This window comes from Grampus griseus, assembly GCF_964374135.1.
Source record: "Grampus griseus genome assembly, chromosome: 3".
NCBI lineage: Eukaryota > Metazoa > Chordata > Mammalia > Artiodactyla > Delphinidae > Grampus > Grampus griseus.
The window spans coordinates 116,657,926-116,677,450 of NC_139019.1; the positions used below are offsets into that span (position 1 = coordinate 116,657,926).

At 35.6% G+C, this 19,525-nt stretch overlaps 1 protein-coding gene across 14 annotated transcripts in view; it reads left to right on the top strand.

The window, feature by feature from the left end:
- LOC309820214 (ankyrin repeat and KH domain-containing protein 1) overlaps positions 1-19,525 on the top strand; it is a gene marked incomplete at its 3' end in the record, with an annotated part of 121,485 nt that overhangs the window by 20,582 nt on the left and 81,378 nt on the right. For all 14 annotated transcript variants that reach the window (XM_082650840.1, XM_082650846.1, XM_082650848.1 and 11 more), the window contains exons 2-7: positions 2,364-2,517; positions 6,556-6,712; positions 7,656-7,803; positions 8,543-8,690; positions 10,293-10,526; positions 12,437-12,531. In XM_082650840.1, coding sequence (XP_082506966.1) covers positions 2,364-2,517; positions 6,556-6,712; positions 7,656-7,803; positions 8,543-8,690; positions 10,293-10,526; positions 12,437-12,531 — 936 coding nt within the window. The remainder of the gene's footprint in view (positions 1-2,363; positions 2,518-6,555; positions 6,713-7,655; positions 7,804-8,542; positions 8,691-10,292; positions 10,527-12,436; positions 12,532-19,525) is intronic.

Consider the following 19,525-nt stretch of genomic DNA (forward strand, 5'->3'; position numbering starts at 1 on the left):
GGTCTGAAGTTAAAGATTTATTTTATAAAAATAAAGTACATCACTAGATAATAAAATATTGTTATATCCACATCATTTTAACTTTACTGTCTTTATTAAGATATCTTTATTTGGTCTCCATTGTGAACATTGATGACCAACTAGTCAAGTATTCCAAATAATGTAGTCCAAATACTGTGGTCCTTTGTTTATTAATTTGTTAGGTAGTATCTATTGCCTAGTGTTTAAGAGTTATATGGCCTTTGGTTTTTTTGGGTTTTTTTTGCGGTACGCGGGCCCCTCACTGTTGTGGCCTCTCCTGTTGCGGAGCACAGGCTCCGGACGTGCAGGCTCAGCGGCTATGGCTCACGGGCCCAGCCGCTCCGTGGCATGTGGGATCTTCCCGGACCGGGGCACGAACCCATGTCCCCTGCATTGGCAGGCAGACTCTCAACCACTGCACCACCAGGGAAGCCCATATGGCCTGTGTTTGAAACCTGGCTTTGCCATTTATTAGCTGGCAGAAATACTTAACCTTTCTGATCCTGTTTTTCTGTCTGTCTACAAGTATATTAACCTCCCTGGTTAGACACTTTTTATATATATAAATTTACTTTATTTTTGGCTGCATTGGGTCTTCGTTGCTGCCCGTGGGCTTTTCTCTGGTTGCAGCAAGTAGGGGCTGTTCTTTGTCGTGGTGTGCAGGCTTCTCATTGTGGTGGCTTCTCTTGTGGCACACGGGCTCAGTAGTTGTGGCTCGTGGGCTCTAGAGCGCAGGCTCTGTAGTTGTGGTGCATGGGCTTAGTTGTTCCGCGGCATGTGGGATCTTCCCGGCCCAGGGCTCAAACCCGTGTCTCCTGCATTGACAGGTGGATTCTTAACCACTGCAGCACCAGGGAAGCCCCAGACATATTTATATACTACAGACCTGTATAGGTATATAAATATGTACTCATGATTATATATACATGAGTACTCATATGTTCATGTTCGCATACATATACATACATACTTTTAGCAAAATAAATATCATACTGTTTTAAATCTTGTGGTTTTCACTTAATTTTATGACTGTTTTCTTATGCCATTAAATATGCTTCAAACACATTGTTCTTAATGACTGCATAGTGGTCCATTCTGTGAATGTACAAAATGTACTTACCAAATCCCCTATTGTAGTTTTTTTCACTTCATTTCTGGAATTTTAATTAATGCTGCAATGAACATTCTTGCACATTTTTGTCTGGCATTCAGATAATTTTTTAAGGATAGATTTTTTTTAATGGAATTACTGGGTCAAAGGGCATGCTTTTTAAAAATAAATTTATTTATTTATGGCTGCGTTGGGTCTTCGTTGCTGCACGCGGGCTTTCTCTAGTTGCAGTGAGCGGGGGCTACTCTTCATTGCAGTGTGTGGGCTTCTCATTGCAGTGGCTTCTCTTGTTGCGGAGCACAGGCTCTAGGCATGTGGGCTTCAGTAGTTGTGGCACTCAGGTTCAGTAGTTGTGGCTCTTGGGGTCTAGAGCTCAGGCTCAGCAGTTGTGGTGCACAGACTTAGTTGCTCCGCGGCATGTGGGATCTTCCTGGAGCAGGGCTCAGACCCGTGCCCTCTGCATTGGCAGGCGGATTCTTAACCACTGCACCACCAGGGAAGTACGGCATGTGCTTTTTAAAGCATTTTGATACACATTTCCAAATTGCTTCCCAGAAAGGTTGTGCATATTTTATTTGGTAAGAAAATTTAGAATTAACTTGATTTGAAATTAGAGGGTTGCATGTTTATTTTCGTAAGTTGATTTTGCTTATAGGATTCATTTCAACAAATATGTATTGAATAAGTACTATGTACAAGGTATTCATAGGCTCAGAGGATAGAGCAGTGAACAAATGACTATGATTCCTAACCTAATAGAGTTTTCCTGTCTAGAGCAATTAGGATATTTGATAGTGGATTAAATCTTCTTTAGTTTGTCAGAATTGAATATATTAATTGGAAGAGAGGAAAAATGATACTTTAATGACCTATTTATGCTATCTAGGCTTTCTACTATCTACTCCTGCATACATCTTCCTAGGGCCTATGTTGATGTACTTGTTTCATTTAAAAAATGCTGCTTTTCAGGCTCTGTGGTAGGCACAGAAGATTCATTGCTCTCCAGGAAACTTTAATCTGGTGTGTCTGGGTTATATCTGTAGTCGTGTCTGAAGATAAGCAGATAGTCAGGAGGCTCCCTCAAAGTCCCTCCCTATAACCCCCTGTTTCTACAATAATTTATTTGGTTATATTTGAATTCCAAATCAGAAGTCATATTACCTTAAATTGCTGTTATTCTAACAATATTAAGATCAGCTTCATGGATATTGCATCTTTAATTCCTAAACAGGTTGAATCATTTATTTTGGACCAAGAAGATCTGGATAACCCGGTGCTGAAAACAACATCAGAGATATTCTTATCAAGTACTGCAGAAGGAGCAGACTTACGCACTGTGGATCCAGAGACACAGGCACGACTAGAAGCATTGCTGGAAGCAGCAGGTACTTTATTTTCTCTTTTTCATCTTTTTAAAAGACTCCAGGGAATACCCTCGTGGTTCAGTGGTTGGGACTCTGCGCTTTCACTGCCAAGGGCATGGGTTCGATCCCTGGTAGGGGAACTAAGATCCTGCAATTCGCGTGGCATGGCTGGGGGAAAAAAAAAAAAAAGACAAAAAAAAACCCCCAAGACTCCATCTCTATACAAAGTTATAAAAGATTATCCCCAAATTATATATGTTATATAAAATTTGAAATCTGTAAAATTTGTTTTTTTTAATTTCCTAAAGAAAATGTTCACATTTTATGTTTAAAAAATTCTTGGTTGAAAGTTCTCAGTGAGTGATTTCTAGGCTCAACACTAACTTGTTTTTTTAATTGAAGCATAGTTGATTTACAATGTTGTGTTAGTTTCAGGTGTACAGCAAAGTGATTCAGTTTTACACATATATATATTCTTTTCCATTATGGTTTACTACAAGTTATTGAGTATAGTTCCCTGCTATACAGTAACATTTAACCATTTTTTAAAAATTTACTTATTTTTAGCTGTGTTGGGTCTTCCTTGCTGCGCGTGGGATTTCTCTAGTTGCGGCGAGTGGGGGCTACTCTTTGTTGAGGCGCACAGACTTCTCATTACGGTGGCTTCTCTTGTTGCGGAGCACGGGCTCTAGGCACGCAGGCTTCAGTAGTTGTGGCACGTGGGTTCCGTAGTTGCTGCTCGCGGGCTCTAGAGCTCAGGCTCAGTAGTTGTGGCGCATGGGCTTAGTTGCTCCACAGCACGTGGGATCTTCCCAAACCAGGGATCGAACCCGTGTCCCCTACATTGGCAGGTGGATTCTCAACCACTGTGCCACCAGTGAAGTCCCAAGACATATATATAGTATGTTAGGAATGTGTTTACTTTGATGATTCTTTTTATTCCTTTAACTTTCTCCTCTTATGAAAAAGCATAGGTAAAATTTATAGCAGATTGACTTTTAGTCCATCTAATGTGTCTTTTTGGAACTGACCGAAACTTAAAATTAGATTGAACAAAACAATTTAAGTATCTAGCAGAAGATGGTTTAATTTAGAGCAGACGGTTTAATTTAAACCTTCTTTAAAAAAAGTTTCCGTTGCAGGGGGCATAGGTTTGATCCCTGGTTGGGGAACTAAGATCCTGCATGCAGTGTGCAGTGTGGCCAAAAAAAAAAAAAATCACATTACTAATTGCTTTGGTGTCCCTCCCTTCTTTGGATTTATTGTGAGTCTCCTACTTTTGATTTAGGAATAGTCTATGTAAGATTCCTGAAATAGGAGTGCCATGGCCACCATATATATATATATATATATATATATATATATATATATATAATTTTTTTAGTTTTTAATTTTTTTCCTGTGCTTTAGAACCAGCTTAGAACAGAGAGAAATGTGGAGAAAATGCATTTTTCTTCTCCATGTCTTTTCTGGACTAAGTTACTTTCCTTCCCTAAATCAAGCTTTGTTTACTGGTGATAGTACATCTCCTCTCTAGTTTAGGCTGACATTTCACTCATACTGTGGGTACTACTCCAAGACCCCTAATTAAGGATTTTAAACCTATTTCTCTTTTTTCTGGCCACCTCATGAGTCTCACTCAGGGATGGCTCTTTTCTGCTACATTGAGCATTTTTCTGTAGGTTCATGGTTAAGTATAAGTACTTATATACTTATACCTTATACAAGATACCTTAGAATTGCTTGCTTTTCTTACCTATATTGTGAGAGAGAAAATAAACCTTGAAAATCATGTCTTCCAGGAGGTGTGAGAAATTACTGAATTTTTAAATTTTGTGTGTTTTGACAATTTAAACTCCAGGCATTGTTGGGTATGATATTTATCCAAAGAAATTGTCAGATGTTTTTTAAAAATGATGTACTCCTTTGAAGCCCTGTGCAAGTCAGTTGGCTTAATGAATACTTTTTTGTTCATTAGTATTTTCATTTGCTTTTTGGACATTGTGTTGAGCCTATAACATTTAAGACTTATGCATCGTTTTCAATAATGAGAATGTGTTAGACGTTACTAGGCTTCTTAAGAAGATAGAATTCTTAATGCTATTTTAACCAAAAAAATTGAAGTTGAAAATATTTTTTTCTTTAAGATTCTTTGAGATTTTTAAAGAAAATTAAGAATTAAGGGCATTTCAAGAAGAATTTTTAACAAGTCTTTTCTAAATTATAAATGTAATATATAAAATAGCTAAAACAATATGAAATGTATTCAGTAGATTTTAAAGCCTGCCCGTTGTAAAGGTTTACATATACTTGCAGACTTTCCCTTGTAGTTATATAAATACATGTATATGTTTGAATATACATGATTTTTTAAATGAAATTATATCATATTATACAAATTATAATTTTCTTTTTTTCACTTAATTTATTGTGGCCATCCTTCCATAACAGGATATGTTGATCTTTCTCCTTCTTTAAGGGTAAGGTAATATTCTGTTGCTTGGATGCACCACAGTTTATTTTACCAATGGCTTATTGAAGGATTTTTACGTTATTTCCAATTTTTTTGATATCACAAATAATGCTGTAGTTCATATCCATGTATATCTATAACTATTCTTGCTTGTGCAAGTATCTTCATAGGACAGATTCCTAGAAAGTTATATTGCTGGGTCAGAGGATATTTTTGCATTCAAAATTTTGATCGCTTTTATCAAAGTGGTCCCTCAAGTTTATGCCAGTATACATTCCTATCAACAGCTTTCCTCAGTCTTCTTTTGGTCAATTTCATAGTTTGTGTTCATTCAATATTATCAATAAGTTGTGCGGTAGCTCTTTATAAATGATATAAATTCATTGGGTGTTAATTTTTCCAGTTTTTATTTTGCCTTAACTTTATTTATGGTGTCTTTAATTATATAGAAATTTTTATTGGAATTAAAAATGTTTAATATCACATTTACTAATTTTTTACTTTATAGCTTTTGTGATTTGGTCTCATGCTTAGAAAAACCTCCTCTACATCAGCAATAGAAAAATACTACATAGTATAATAGTACTTTTCAGATTTCATTTAAGTCTACCTGGTATTTATTTTTGTAAATGGTGTGAATTTGAGATCTTACCTAATTTTCAAATAACCAGTTTCTGAACAATATTTATGAAATAAACCCTCCTATATCCACTGATTTGAAATGTCACCTTTATCATATATTGAATTCACAGGTGATCTAAGTTCTTTTTTTGTTTGCCGCTATTACATATGCTTGATAAAATTATCTTTTTTCTTTGCAAGTATCATACTATCATACTGTTGTAATTGAATAGCATCACAATATATTTTTTTATCTTATTGGGCAAGTTTCCCTTTTTTCGGTTCTATAAAATTTTATTGACTGTTTCTCATTTTCAGCAGTAACAGGTGGTGATATTATCAACAAAATTTTGTTGCAGTAGTCACTGATTCCTCACTGAATCTAGAGAAAAAGATTTATTGGCAACTTAGACTTACCATATTGTGAGTTCTGTAAGGACAGGAACTATGTCTTATTCCTTTCTGTCCCCCTAATGTCTGGCACATCATAAGCACATAATAAATACTAAATATGAGAATTAATTTATTTTAATTTACACTCTTGCCCCAGAAAATGGTTCTAGGTGGCTATTCAATCAAAGGAAGAAACTGTTGGATTGTTTGTTTTAATATTACAGAATAGCCCCTTCATTAGTACTGAAAATAGATAGGATCCTATACTAGAGATCTTATGATGTGATTGTACTTTGATAGAAATCTCATTCATTCATTACAGTAAGCATCATGTTAAGTTAACATTTGGAGTTAGGTAGAGGATAAATTAGTATTATGTGCACTGTAAAGATGAAAAGACTAAAACATAGGTGTTATGCAATGGCCTTTTGACATTAGTGACAAAATTGAAATTATCAGCTTTGCATATGGAGATTATGCCATTTTGGCTTAGAGAATAGTGTTTAGAAATGTAATTACAGTTTACACATTTATGCTTTTTCTTTCCCTGAACTGATTGATGCACACTGAAGGAATTGGCAAATTGTCAACTGCTGATGGTAAAGCCTTTGCAGATCCTGAGGTACTCCGAAGACTGACATCTTCAGTAAGTTGTGCACTGGATGAAGCTGCTGCTGCACTGACACGGATGAGAGCGGAAAACAGCCACAATGCGGGACAAGTAGACACGTATGTGTTTAATGACTTCTGCTGGGTATTCAATTCAATATCTGGTTTTCATTTCTGAGGAAGTTACTTATTCTAAAGGTTATAGTAGGAAACTCTAAACTGACTGCCTGAGTAATAATAAATGAAATGGGTTGTTTATGCAATAATCTAGGTCCGTGTTACTCAAATATGGTCCATGGACTAGCAGCGTCAGCATCATAGAAATTCAGAATTTCAGACCCCATCTTGGATCTATTGAATCAGAATCTACCTTTGAACAAGAAACATTGGCTATTTGTATGCACATTAAAGTTTGAGATTCACTGATTTTGTTAGTCATTCTGCAGTAAAATTTTTTTTTTTTTTTTTTTTTGCGGTACGCGGGCCTCTCACCGTTGTGGCCCCTCCCGTTGCGGAGCACAGGCTCCGGATGCGCAGGCCCAGCAGCCATGGCTCACGGGCCCAGCCGCTCCGCGGCATGTGGGATCCTCCCGGACCGGGGCACGAACCCGCGTCCCCCGCATCGGCAGGCGGACTCCCAACCACTGCGCCACCAGGGAAGCCCTGCAGTAAAAATTTTACTTAGATTTTTACCTTCTGTTTCATCTAGTCACCTCACTGTTATCAAATAAAATTCTAAGACATAGGATTATATCCCAAATGTCTTTGGGAATCATTACATTAGTTTAAAAAATTGTGCATCTAATGCTGTATAAAGTTTATTTAAAATTTAATATGAGAGTATGTTAGGACATTTTGAAAGATAAAAATGACGGCTGTTTTCATATTTATTTATTGCCTTTCTGGCTTGGTTCACATACATGAAAAATTAGTATTGCAAACAAATATTCAAATAATTTTCTTCTTACCATATCAGATTTTTCTATATATGACTAACCGTATATATTTAACGTAACTCGTTGTCATAGGACCTTGAGTCTTTCTTTGTTGGTTTTGTTTTCAGTCGCAGTCTGGCGGAAGCTTGTTCAGATGGGGATGTGAATGCTGTTCGTAAATTGCTAGATGAAGGCAGAAGTGTAAATGAACATACAGAAGAAGGAGAAAGCCTGCTGTGTTTGGCTTGTTCAGCCGGGTATTATGAATTAGCACAAGTAAGCAGAAATAATCTTTAGTGATCAAAATTGTGGAAGGGTTTTGATGTTTTGTTTATTATTATCATTAATAAGAGAAATTATCATTAGAAGCCAAGGTCTTTCCTTTTTGGCAGTAGGTAAAATAGAAACTGATACATAATTAATTTTTGTTGTCTGTACATGCAACTTGGCATGGTCCGTTTTTTTCTGCCGCTTACTCAAAAATAGTCCTAATGAATAGGGAAAACATAGAAATAATAATAATATTTTAAACTTGCCTTTAGAAATAATATACAAGTATAATGAAAGATATTGATTTATTTTTATTTCATCTAGATTATCCCAATTCTTTTAGTTTTGTTTTTTTTTTTTTCCTGTTAGAGCAATTTTGGGAAATAGCCATGTGTTTACCAGTTAGTTTGTGTCTTGTGAGTATAGTTTTGCTGTTCTCTTGCTAAATAATCCTGAGCATAACACTAATTCTTTGACAGGAGCAGTTAAATTGTATAATTGGATGGTTAATGTGATTACCTACTTTACTTAAAGATTACTATGTAATGGTATTGTAAAATATAACATCTAACCAGGTGTTTTGAGCAGTGAACATCATTGGCATATTTTCCCAAAAGGTGATTATTTTTTATTTTTCCTTGCCTCCACTCTAAAAGAATATCTTCCCAGATTCAATATATTCTTTAGAAGTAATGTTAATAGTAAGAATTGACAGTTTCTCTCTGTGTGCATATGTGTTTTAAAGGTATTGCTTGCTATGCATGCTAATGTTGAAGACAGAGGGAATAAAGGAGATATAACCCCCCTAATGGCAGCATCCAGTGGAGGTTATTTAGATATTGTGAAATTATTACTTCTTCATGATGCAGATGTCAACTCCCAGTCTGCAACAGGTATGTAGAAAATGATGTGTTAATTTTAGGAAAACAAATTGATATAAATAACTATAACCTGAGAGATAAAAATTTGATTCCTAGGGAAAACTGGTTGTAAACATACAGAAAAATCATAGCCCTTGTTTAGAATCTGTGAGTAAAATATAGATTAATTTGATATCTTTAAAAGTCTTTGAAACACTCTTACATTCTGTTTGGTCAAGATTGACAGTTTTGGGCTTCCCTGGTGGCGTAGTGGTTGAGAGTCCGCCTGCCAATGCAGGGGACACGGGTTCATGCCCTGGTCCGGGAGGATCCCATATGCCTAGGAGCGGCTGGGCCCGTGGGCCATGGCCGCTGGGCCTGCGCGTCCGGAGCCTGTGCTCTGCAACGGGAGCGGCCGCGGCGGTGAGAGGCCTGCGTACTGCAAAAAAAAAAAAAGATTGACAGTTTTTTTGCTGGGGGCAATTTCTTTTTTGCCACAATATATATAATGTACAAAGAGGCAAATTTATGAACTGTATCTTTCACAATTCTTTATCTCATTTAAATACAACTCCCTTATATAGATTAACCTGAGAGTCAAAACCCTATAGAGTTTTTTCTGTCAGGTGTACAGAATGCATTTACTAATAAGATATTCTGCTGCAGCATGAAAGCTACTCTAGTAAGGTTCTTTATAAGCCTCGGTCATATGTCTTGAGTTATAGCTGTACATTTAGTAATGAGATTCCTTGGATTTAGTGAGGCAAGCACATGGCTTAAAATACAGTTTCAATAATGAAAGCATATCAGTCTTCCATACCATTAAGTATATATTAAATGTAGCCTAATTTATGTTTTAAACGACCATGACTTCTTAAAAAGGATTATAGGTTACTTTGCTGACCACCTTGTCTAGGTCATAGTAATATTAATATCCTCCATGTCTGAGACTGTTAAACAGTTGAATTCTGAACAAATTGGGTTTGAAATGATAGTTTTCTTGCTGAACCTTTAAAACAGTCTTATTCAATCTCACACTGTTGGATGGTTAAACCATCTCCCTACTCCCTTTAATAAATAAGAGTCCTCAAAACAAAATCAGGAAAGGAATAAGTGGCAAATCAGGGAATAATGACCTTTTAAATAAATTTTTATTTTGAAGGAATTATGCTGAGAGGGATTTATATCTGTCTCCCTGGGTCTCATAAATGTAGACTAAATGAATAAATTTGTAAAGATAAAGGAGAGGTAAAAGAAAATTAAGAAATGAATGTACATAGAAAGAAAATGTTAAGTGTTTCTAAGTTGTACTGTGTTGAAAGAAAAAGCAATAACTTTGAGTGGTACATTAAAATATTTTATATGAAAATATGTTGGAAATAATTTTTCAAGATGGCACTTAATCTTATTTTACAAGCTAAGGAAATATGGAGAGAGGTAAATTGGTTTGTTTATAATAAGCCTTTTAATTAGTGAAAAAATTAAGATGATGCTTCTAACCAATACAACAAAAAAATGAGATAGTAGTTCTAGTGGTTTATGTAAGGTAATTGAAGAGATAGAACTAGAGCAGTAGTATAATCGTAATTATATCAGTTTTATCATAATTTTTAATTTCTTTTTGTTCTTTTTTAGGAAACACTGCACTAACTTATGCCTGTGCTGGAGGATTTGTTGACATTGTGAAAGTGCTACTTAATGAAGGCGCAAATATAGAAGATCATAATGAAAATGGACATACCCCCTTAATGGAAGCAGCCAGTGCAGGTCATGTGGAAGTTGCAAGAGTTCTTCTAGATCATGGGGCAGGCATCAACACTCATTCTAACGAATTCAAAGAAAGTGCTCTTACACTTGCATGCTACAAAGGTACTCTATAAATATATATATATGTTTATAGGGTCTTTTTCATAGAAACTTTGAATATTTAAATATTTGAATATTGAGTATTTGAGTTAATTTTATATTTCTTATACTTTCCCTGTGCTATAAAATTATCTAGCTTCTAAGAGATTATATAGAAAGTCCATTTTAGCATGTATTTCCTAAAGTATAGTTTCATAGTATATGTTTTTTTATTATTTTAAATCAAATTTATTCAACTAGCTATAAGGTCAACCAAAACTCTTAGCACAGACTTAGAGGGTTTCCATTCTTTAATAACTTTTGTTTTATATGATTTTTCCAACCTTTATTTTAAAAATAATACACACTCAAATAATAATAATCACACTTGATATAGAAAACCTGAAAAACACAGAATAGTGTAAAGAAGTTTTACAATGACATGTAATGCTACCATCTAAAGATTTAAAAAGCATGTAAACAATATTTTAGTATATTTACTTCTAGTTTGTTTTTTAAGTATGTTTATAAACAAATATATATACACTTGACTCTTACAACATGGTTTTGAACTGCACAGGTTCACTTACATACAGACTTTTTTCAGTAAGTGTGTACTATAGTACTAAACAATCCAAAGTTGATTGAATCCTCAGATGTGGAACTATAATCAAAGATGGTAGCTAGGGCTCCAGCAATCCGTATTCTAGGAAGGATGAAGAGGGTAAGGGCAAAATGAGGAATGCCTTCCAACTTAGTAAGCTACCTTTAAGGAATCTTCCTAGAAGTTCTGCCTTATAAGTCCCTTTTACATCTCATTGGCTACACATAGTAGCAAGGGAGGCTGGAAAATGTAGTCTTTTAGTCAGGCATGTTGCCACTGAGATGAAATCGGGAGTTCTGTTATTAAGGAAAAATGAGAGAATGTATATTGGGTAGGAAACTAGCAATCTCTGCCAAATACATCAAATGGGTGCACCATAATTGCCTATTGTTGGACACTTGCATTGTTCCCAGTTTTTCACTATTATTAAAAACACTGTGATAACATCCTTGTGCAGACATCTTTGCCTAATCTCTGATTATTTCCTTAGGATAAATTCCTGGAAGTGGAATTGCTGGGTCAAAGGGTATGGACATTTTTAAGGCTTTTGATACATATTGCCAAATTGCCTTCTAGAAAGGTTGAACCAATTTACACTCCCACCAGCAGTGTTTGAGAGTGCCCTTTACCCCACCCTACACCCTCACCAACACTGGGTATTATTCTTTTTAATATTTGCCATTTTGATAGTAAAAAATGGTGTCTTATTTTAATTTGCAATTTTTTTATAGGAAGGTTTAATATTTTTTTCATCAGTTTAATACTCATTTTCACTTCTTTTTTTGAATTACCATTTCATGTCCTTCATCCATTTTTCTACTGGAGTGTTTGTCTTTTTCTTATTGACTATTATAGGGCTTTTTATATACTAAATGTATCAAGAGGGTTGAAATTATTTTGAATGGAGTTTTCTCTGCCTGCTCATTGCCACAGTGAGTTTATGGTTATTATTTTAAAGCTTTTTTTCTGAAAAATATGATCCAAACATACTTTACCTGGCATTCTATTTGATTTCAGTGTTTTGATTTATATTTTATACAGAGTAAATCAAAGAATAAGTATTATTACTTTATTGCTTTACTTGAATTAATGTGCTTTGAACTAATTCAGTCTTTAAAACCTAGATAAGACCTTGACGAGAGCCTGCTTATTATTTTGGATTGGCTTTGTAAAATTGTCATTGATTTCTTTATTGAACACAAAATAAGTTCTCTTGTAAATTTTTGTATAGACACCTGAAAGAAAAAGATTCCCTATTTTAATGCTTATATATTAAATTGATAGTTCTTGAGAAATATAGTTTTAAAATTTGTGTTGTTTTTTTTTGAAGGCCATTTGGATATGGTTCGCTTTCTGCTTGATGCTGGTGCAGATCAAGAGCACAAAACAGATGAGATGCACACTGCCTTAATGGAGGCTTGCATGGTAATTTTAAATTGCACTCACATGAGATTTTATGGGAAGAAAGGGTCATATGTGTTTCAGCCTTTGAGAATTATTTGTATTCTTTTGGAAAAATCATTATTATGAGATGGTAAAGATCTTGAAAATTTTGTACATTATCAGAGAGGGAAGGGGGAGTTTACGATGTTTTGTTTATCTTTTGATAGTAAATCTGTTAATGTAAGAAATCATACAAAAGGCAGGCTTGGCTATGTCATTTTCAACACACTGATGTACTTTTATTTTCTTCCCAATTCTTTCATTATGGTAAAATACACATATCATAAAATTTACCGTGTTAACCATTTTTGAGAGTTATTAAGTATATGCATGATGCTGTGCAACCATCACTACCATCCATTTTCGGAACTCTTTTCGTCTTTATAAAACTGAAACTCTGTTTCCATTAAACAGCAACTTTCCATTCCCCACTTCTTCCTATTCCTTGTGATCACCATTCCACTTTCTATCTCTATCATTTTGACTACATTAAGTGCCTCATATAAGTGGAATCATACAATATTTGTCTTTTTGTGACTGACTTATTTCAGTTAGCATGATGTCCTCAGGTTCATCCGTGTTGTAGCATATGTCAGAATTTCCTTTGTTTTTTAAGGCTACATAATATTTTATTGTATGTACCACATTTTACTTATCCATTTATCCACTGATGGACACTTGCATCGCGTCCATGCTTTAGCTATTGTGAATAATGCTGCTGTGAACACGGGTGTATAAATATCTGTTTGAGTCCTGTTTTCAGTTCTTTTGGATATATACCCAAAAGCGAGATGCCTTGATCATATGGTAATTCTGTTTTTAATGTTTTGAGGAACCACCACCATACTGTTTTCCACAGCAGGTGTACCATTTTATGTTCCCACCAGTAGTGTACGAGGGTTCCATTTTCTCCACATCCTCACCAACACTTGTTATTTTCTGGGTGTTTTGGGTTTTTTTTTAACTTAATTTTTATTTTTTTGGCTGCGATGGGTCTTTGTTGCTGCGCGCGGGCTTTCTCTAGTTGAGCTGAGCGGGGGCTACTCTTCATTGTGGTGCGCAGGCTTCTCATTGTGGTGGCTTCTCTTGTTGCAGAGCACGGGCTCTAGGCACATGGGCTTCAGTAGTTGTGGCACATGGACTCAGTAGTTGTGGCTCGTGGGCTCTAGAGCGCAGGCTCAGTAGTTGTAGTGCATGGGCTTAGTTGCTCCGCGGCGTGTGGGATCTTTCCGGACCAGAGCTCGAACCCATGTCCCCTGCATTTTAAGGCAGATTCTTATCCACTGTGCCACCAGGGAAGTCTCTTTCTTTCTTTTTTTTTTCCTGATAGTTATCATCCTTATGTTTATAGTTTTGATTTTCATTTTCCTCACTGTAGGTTTTATTTGCATTTCCCTAATGATTAGTGATATTGAGCATCTTTTCATGTGCTTATTGGCCATTTGTATATATTCTGGAGAAATGTCTATTCAAGTCATTTGCCCATTTTTTAATTAGCCTGTTTTTTGTTGATGAGTTTTAGGAGTTCTTTATATATTCTGGATATTAATCCCTTATCAGATACATGATAAATATTTTCTCCCATTCTGTGGGTTGCCCTTTTACTCTGTTGATAGAGTGCCCTTTTGTGTACAAAGTTGTTTGTTTTTCTTTTTCAAAAGTTTTTAATTTAAGTTCAGTTTATCTATTTTTGTTGTTGTTGCCTGCGCCTTTGATGTCATATCCAAGAAATCATTGCCAAATCCAATATCATGAAGCATTAGTTCTGTGTTTTCTTCTAAGAGTTTTATAGTTTTAGCTCTTTGATCCATTTTGAGTTAATTTTTGTATATGATGTTAGTTAAGGGTTAAATTTCATTCTTTTGCATGTGGATATCCAGTTTTGCCAGCATCAGTGTGGAAAAGACTGACTTTTCCCATTTGAATTGTCTTGACACTTGCCAAAAATCATCTCACCAGTCATTTGACCCAGGTTTATTTTTGGGCTCTATTCTATTCCATTGGTCTGTATGTTTGTCTTTAAGCCAGGATGACAAAGTTGTGATTATTGTAGCTTTGTATAAGTTTTGACATCAGGAAGTGTGAGTCCTCCAGCTTTATTTTTATTTTTCAAGATTGTTTTGGCTATTCAGGGCTTCTTTAAATTGCATATGAATTTTAAGATGGTCCTTTCTATTTCTGCAAAAAACTCCATTGGGCTTTGATAGAGATTACATTGAATCTGTAGATTGCTTTGGGTAGTACTGACATCTTTTTTTTGCAGGGGGTTGCCTGTGTTGGGTCTCGTTGCTGTGCACAGGCTTTCTCTAGTTGCGGTGAGTGGGGACTACTCTTCATTGTGGTGCGTGGGCTTCTCATCGTGGAGGCTTCTCTTGTTGCAGAGCACGGGCTCTAGGCGCACGGGCTTCAGTAGCTGTGGCACATGGGCTCAGTAGTTTTTTTTAAATGGAACTTATACAATTTTTAAAAATTAATTAATTAATTTGGCTGCATTGGGTCTTAGTTGCGCAAGTGGGCTCTTCGCTGTGGTGTGTGGTCTTCTGTCTAGTTGGGCGGGCTTAGTAGTTGCGGTACATGGGCTTAGTTGCCTTGCAGCATGTGGGGTCTTAGGTCCCTGACCAGGGATCAAACCCACATCCTCTGCATTGGGAGGCAGATTCTTAACCACTGGACCACCAGGGAAGTCCCAATCATGTGTTTTTTTTCCCTTATTCTGTTAATGTGGTATATTACATCAATCAGTTTTCGTATGTTGATCCATCCTTGAACTCCAGGAGTAAATCCCACTTGGTCATGGTGTATAATCCTTTTAATATGAGTTTAAGTCTTACCTCCTCTTTAATTTTGGGGGGAAGAATTTGAGAAGGATTGGAGCTAATTCTTCTTTAAGTGTTTAGTAGAATTCACCAGTGAAGCTATCAGGTCCAGGGGTTTTCTTTGTTGGGAGACTTTTTATTATTGATTCAGTCTCCTTACTAGATATATGTCTGTTTACATTTTTTACTTGTTTGTGATGTAGCCTTGGTAGGTTTTGTGTTTCTAGGAATTTGTCCATTTCATCAAGGTTATTCAATTTGTTGGTATACAGTTGTTCATAGTTCTCTTTTATAATCCTTTCTAGTTCTATACTATCAGTAGTAATATCCCCTCTTTCATTTCTGATTTTAGTAATTTGAGTCTTCTTTTTCTTAGTTCTTCTAGCTTTGTTGATTTTGTTGATCTTTTTAAAGAAGGAGTTATTGGTTTCATTGATTTTTCTCTCTTGTTTTTTAGTCTTTATTTTATCTCTGCACTAATCTTTATTATTTCCTTCCTTCTGCTAGTTTTGGTTTAGTTTGTTCTTTTTTTTGTTTCTTTAATTGGTTTCTGGTTTGTATGATTTCTTAACCTGATTCTAGATTTAACACAATTATGATTGGGTATGTTTTTGGAAAAGGACAGTAACATGTAACCCTAAAGTAATGTATTTGGCTTTAGAGTTATTACTGATAAAACTCTAATTTTGGAGGTAACAGACATCTTTCTAAAGTTTTTGTAGCTTCATATTAAAACCTTATAGAGTAAATTGACTAGTATAATCTATGGATAACCTAGAATGCATTTATTTGCTTCTTTCCAGGATAACCTAGAATTAGATATATCATGCAAGCATTTTGTATCAAAGAGAAATATTACCTTTAATGCTCTCAACATAAAATCTTTAGGTTAGAACCTTAAGTCAGTCTCTTTATTTCATAACTGAAAGAACTGAGAAACAAAGAAATTGGGTAATCTTGTCCCAAAACATGCAGAGTTAGATAGTTAGATAGCAGATGTTGGAGTCCTGGGCACACCACAATCAATTGTGTAGGTTGTGCAACAGTATGTGGTAGCCCTTTCTAAGTCTAGGTCTTCTTTTTTCAGCTGAGTGTTTTTGCCACTAACGTGACCCTGACCCTTATTTAAACCAAATTTTAAAAATAAGAATATTTGTTAGAAAAATCATAGAAAAAATTTTGACACTAAACATGAAATATTTTACATATGCCAATAATTTTTTACTAACAGTTGCAAAATCTATTTAATGTAAATTTTCTGTTGATAGCACAAATTTTCAAAATAAACATGTTTCAAAGGATATTACTTAGCAAATATATTCTTTTGTTGATAAAACAGTGCTGGATTCCAAAAATGTATCCAACATATTTGGTCATAGATCAGTCCAGGAACCATTTTTCTTCTACATCTGTAAGCACTTAGATATCATAGATATATGTATATCTACGAAGCATACATCAAATTCAAAGAAATCAGAGCAATCTGAGTTTTTAAGACAGGTTTAATGACAAGAAAATTACGTGGAAGTACAAATGTTTTTTGAGATGTGATTAAGTAAAGCACATTTTTGCCTGTGTTACTTCCAATTGTATATTACTGCATAACAAATCACTCAAAACACAGTGGCTTAATACAAGGGCCATGCATTATTTTTTATGATTCTGTGGGTTGATTGGATGGTTATTCTCTTTCTTTTCTTTTTTTTTTAAATTTATTTATTCATTTATTTCTTTTTGGCTATGTTGGGTCTTTGTTGCTGTGTACGGGCTATCTCTAGTTGCAGGGTGAGTTGGGGCTACTCTTTGTTGCGGTGCCAGGGCTTCTCATTGCAGTGGCTTCTCTTGTTGCAGAGCAGGGCTCTAGGCGTTCAGGCCTCAGTAGTTGTGGCTCGTGGGCTGTAGAGCGCAGGCTAAGTAGTTGTGGTTCATGGGCTTAGTTGCTCTGTGGCATGTGGGATCCTCCTGGACCAGGGCTCAAACCTGTGTCCCCTGCATTGGCAGGCGGATTCCCAACCACCGCGCCACCAGGGAAGTCCCCGAATTTTAAAATTAATTTTTATTGGAGTATATGTTATTCTCTTTCAATGTGTTGTTTAGTTTTAAACGTTTGAATGTTTGAAAATTTTCCTGTTGTCTGTTAATGATTTCTACTTTGATTACATTCTGATCAGAGAACACACTGTATGATTTGAGTTCTTTAATTCTTGAGGTTTGATTACCATGAGTAAAATAGATAGCTAGCGGGAACATGCTATAGAGCACAGGAAGCTCAGCTCGGTGCTCTGTGATGACCTAGGTGGGTGGGATGGGTGGTGGGGGTGGTAGGGAGGTCTAAGAGGAAGGGGATATATGTATACATATAGCTGATTCACTTCATTGTACAGCAGAAACTAACACAGCATTGTAAAGCAGTTACACTCCAATAGAAAAAAAAGAAAGTAAACACCATAAAAAAAATTCTTGAGGTTTATTTTATAGTCAGGATGTGCATATATATTCCATGGGCATTTGAAAAGAATGAATATTCTGCTTTTGGTCAGTGGAGTGTTTTATTAAGACCTGTTGACAGATGGTGGAGTTCTTCTACATCCTTTCTGAATTTCTGTCTTAGCTGTTCTAACAGTTGTTGAGAGGGGGTGTTGAAATCTCCCAACTATGCTTGTGGATTTGTCTATTTCTTCTTCTAGTTGCTTCACTTTTCCCCCACATTTTGGAGCTTTGTTGTTTTGGTACATGCCCTTTTTTTTTTTTCCCTCATCCATTTTCTCATTTTTTTCCCTGTATTTTTTTTTGATATATCTAGTAGTTATTTTGAAGTTCTTTTCTTCTGACTACTATATTTGATTCACTTCTGGGTCAACTTTTATTATTTTATATCTTGATGATCAGTTACTTTTTCTTGCCCCTTAATATGTCTAGTAATTTTTTTTGTAATCCATATGCTGTGGATGATCCCTTTTCAAGGCCCCGGATTATCCTATATTCCTTTTAAGACTGTTAAATTCTGTTCTAGCAGGCAGTTAAATTACCAGTGAATCACCCTGATCCTATTGAGGCTTAATTCAGCATCACTTTTACTCCTAGGTCCTTACTCTTTGGTCGTAAAAATGTTCACTCTTTGTTTAGGATATATTTCCTTTGGCCATGGTTTGGAAGATGCCCAAAGAGAAAAAGTTAGAGTGAATGGAGGCTAAACAATACACTACTAAATAAACAAGAGATCACTGAAGAAATCAAAGAGGAAATCAAAAAATACCTAGAAACAAATGACACTGAAAACACGACAACCCAAAACCTATAGGATGCAGCAAAAGCAGTTCTAAGAGGGAAGTTTATAGCAATGCAATCCTACCTCAAGAAACAAGAAACATCTAAAATAAACAACCTAAACTTACACCTAAAGCAGTTAGAGAAAGAGAATTAAAAAACCCCAAAGTTAGCAGAAGGAAAGAAATCATAAAGATCAGATCAGAAATGAAGGAAACAATAGCAAAGATCAATAAAACTAAAACCTGGTTCTTTGAGAAGATAAACAAAATTGATAAACCATTAGCCAGACTCATGAAGAAAAAAAGGGAGAAGACTCAAATCAACAGAATTAGAAATGAAAAAGGAGAAGGAACAACTGGCACTGAAGAAATACAATGGATCATGAGAGATTACTACAAGCAACTATATGCCAATAAAATGGACAACCTGGAAGAAATGGACACATTCTTAGAAGAGTACAGCCTACTGAGACTGAACCAGGAAGAAATAGAAAATATAAACAGACCAATCACAAGCACTGAAATTGAGACTGTGATTAAAAATCTTCCAGCAAACAAAAGCCCAGGACCAGATGGCTTCACAGGCAAATTCTATCAAACATTTTGAGAAGAGCTAACACCTATCCTTCTCAAACTCTTCCAAAATATAGCAGAGGGAGGAACACTCCCAAACTCATTCTACAAGACCACCATCACCCTGATACCAAAACCAGACAAAGATGTCACAAAGGAAGAAAACTATACGCCAATATCGCTGATGAACATAGATGCAAAAATCCTCAACAAAATACTAGCAAACAGAATCCAACAGCACGTTAAAAGGATCATACACCATGATCAAGTGAGGTTTATCCCAGGAATGCAAGGATTCTTCAATATGTGCAAATCAAT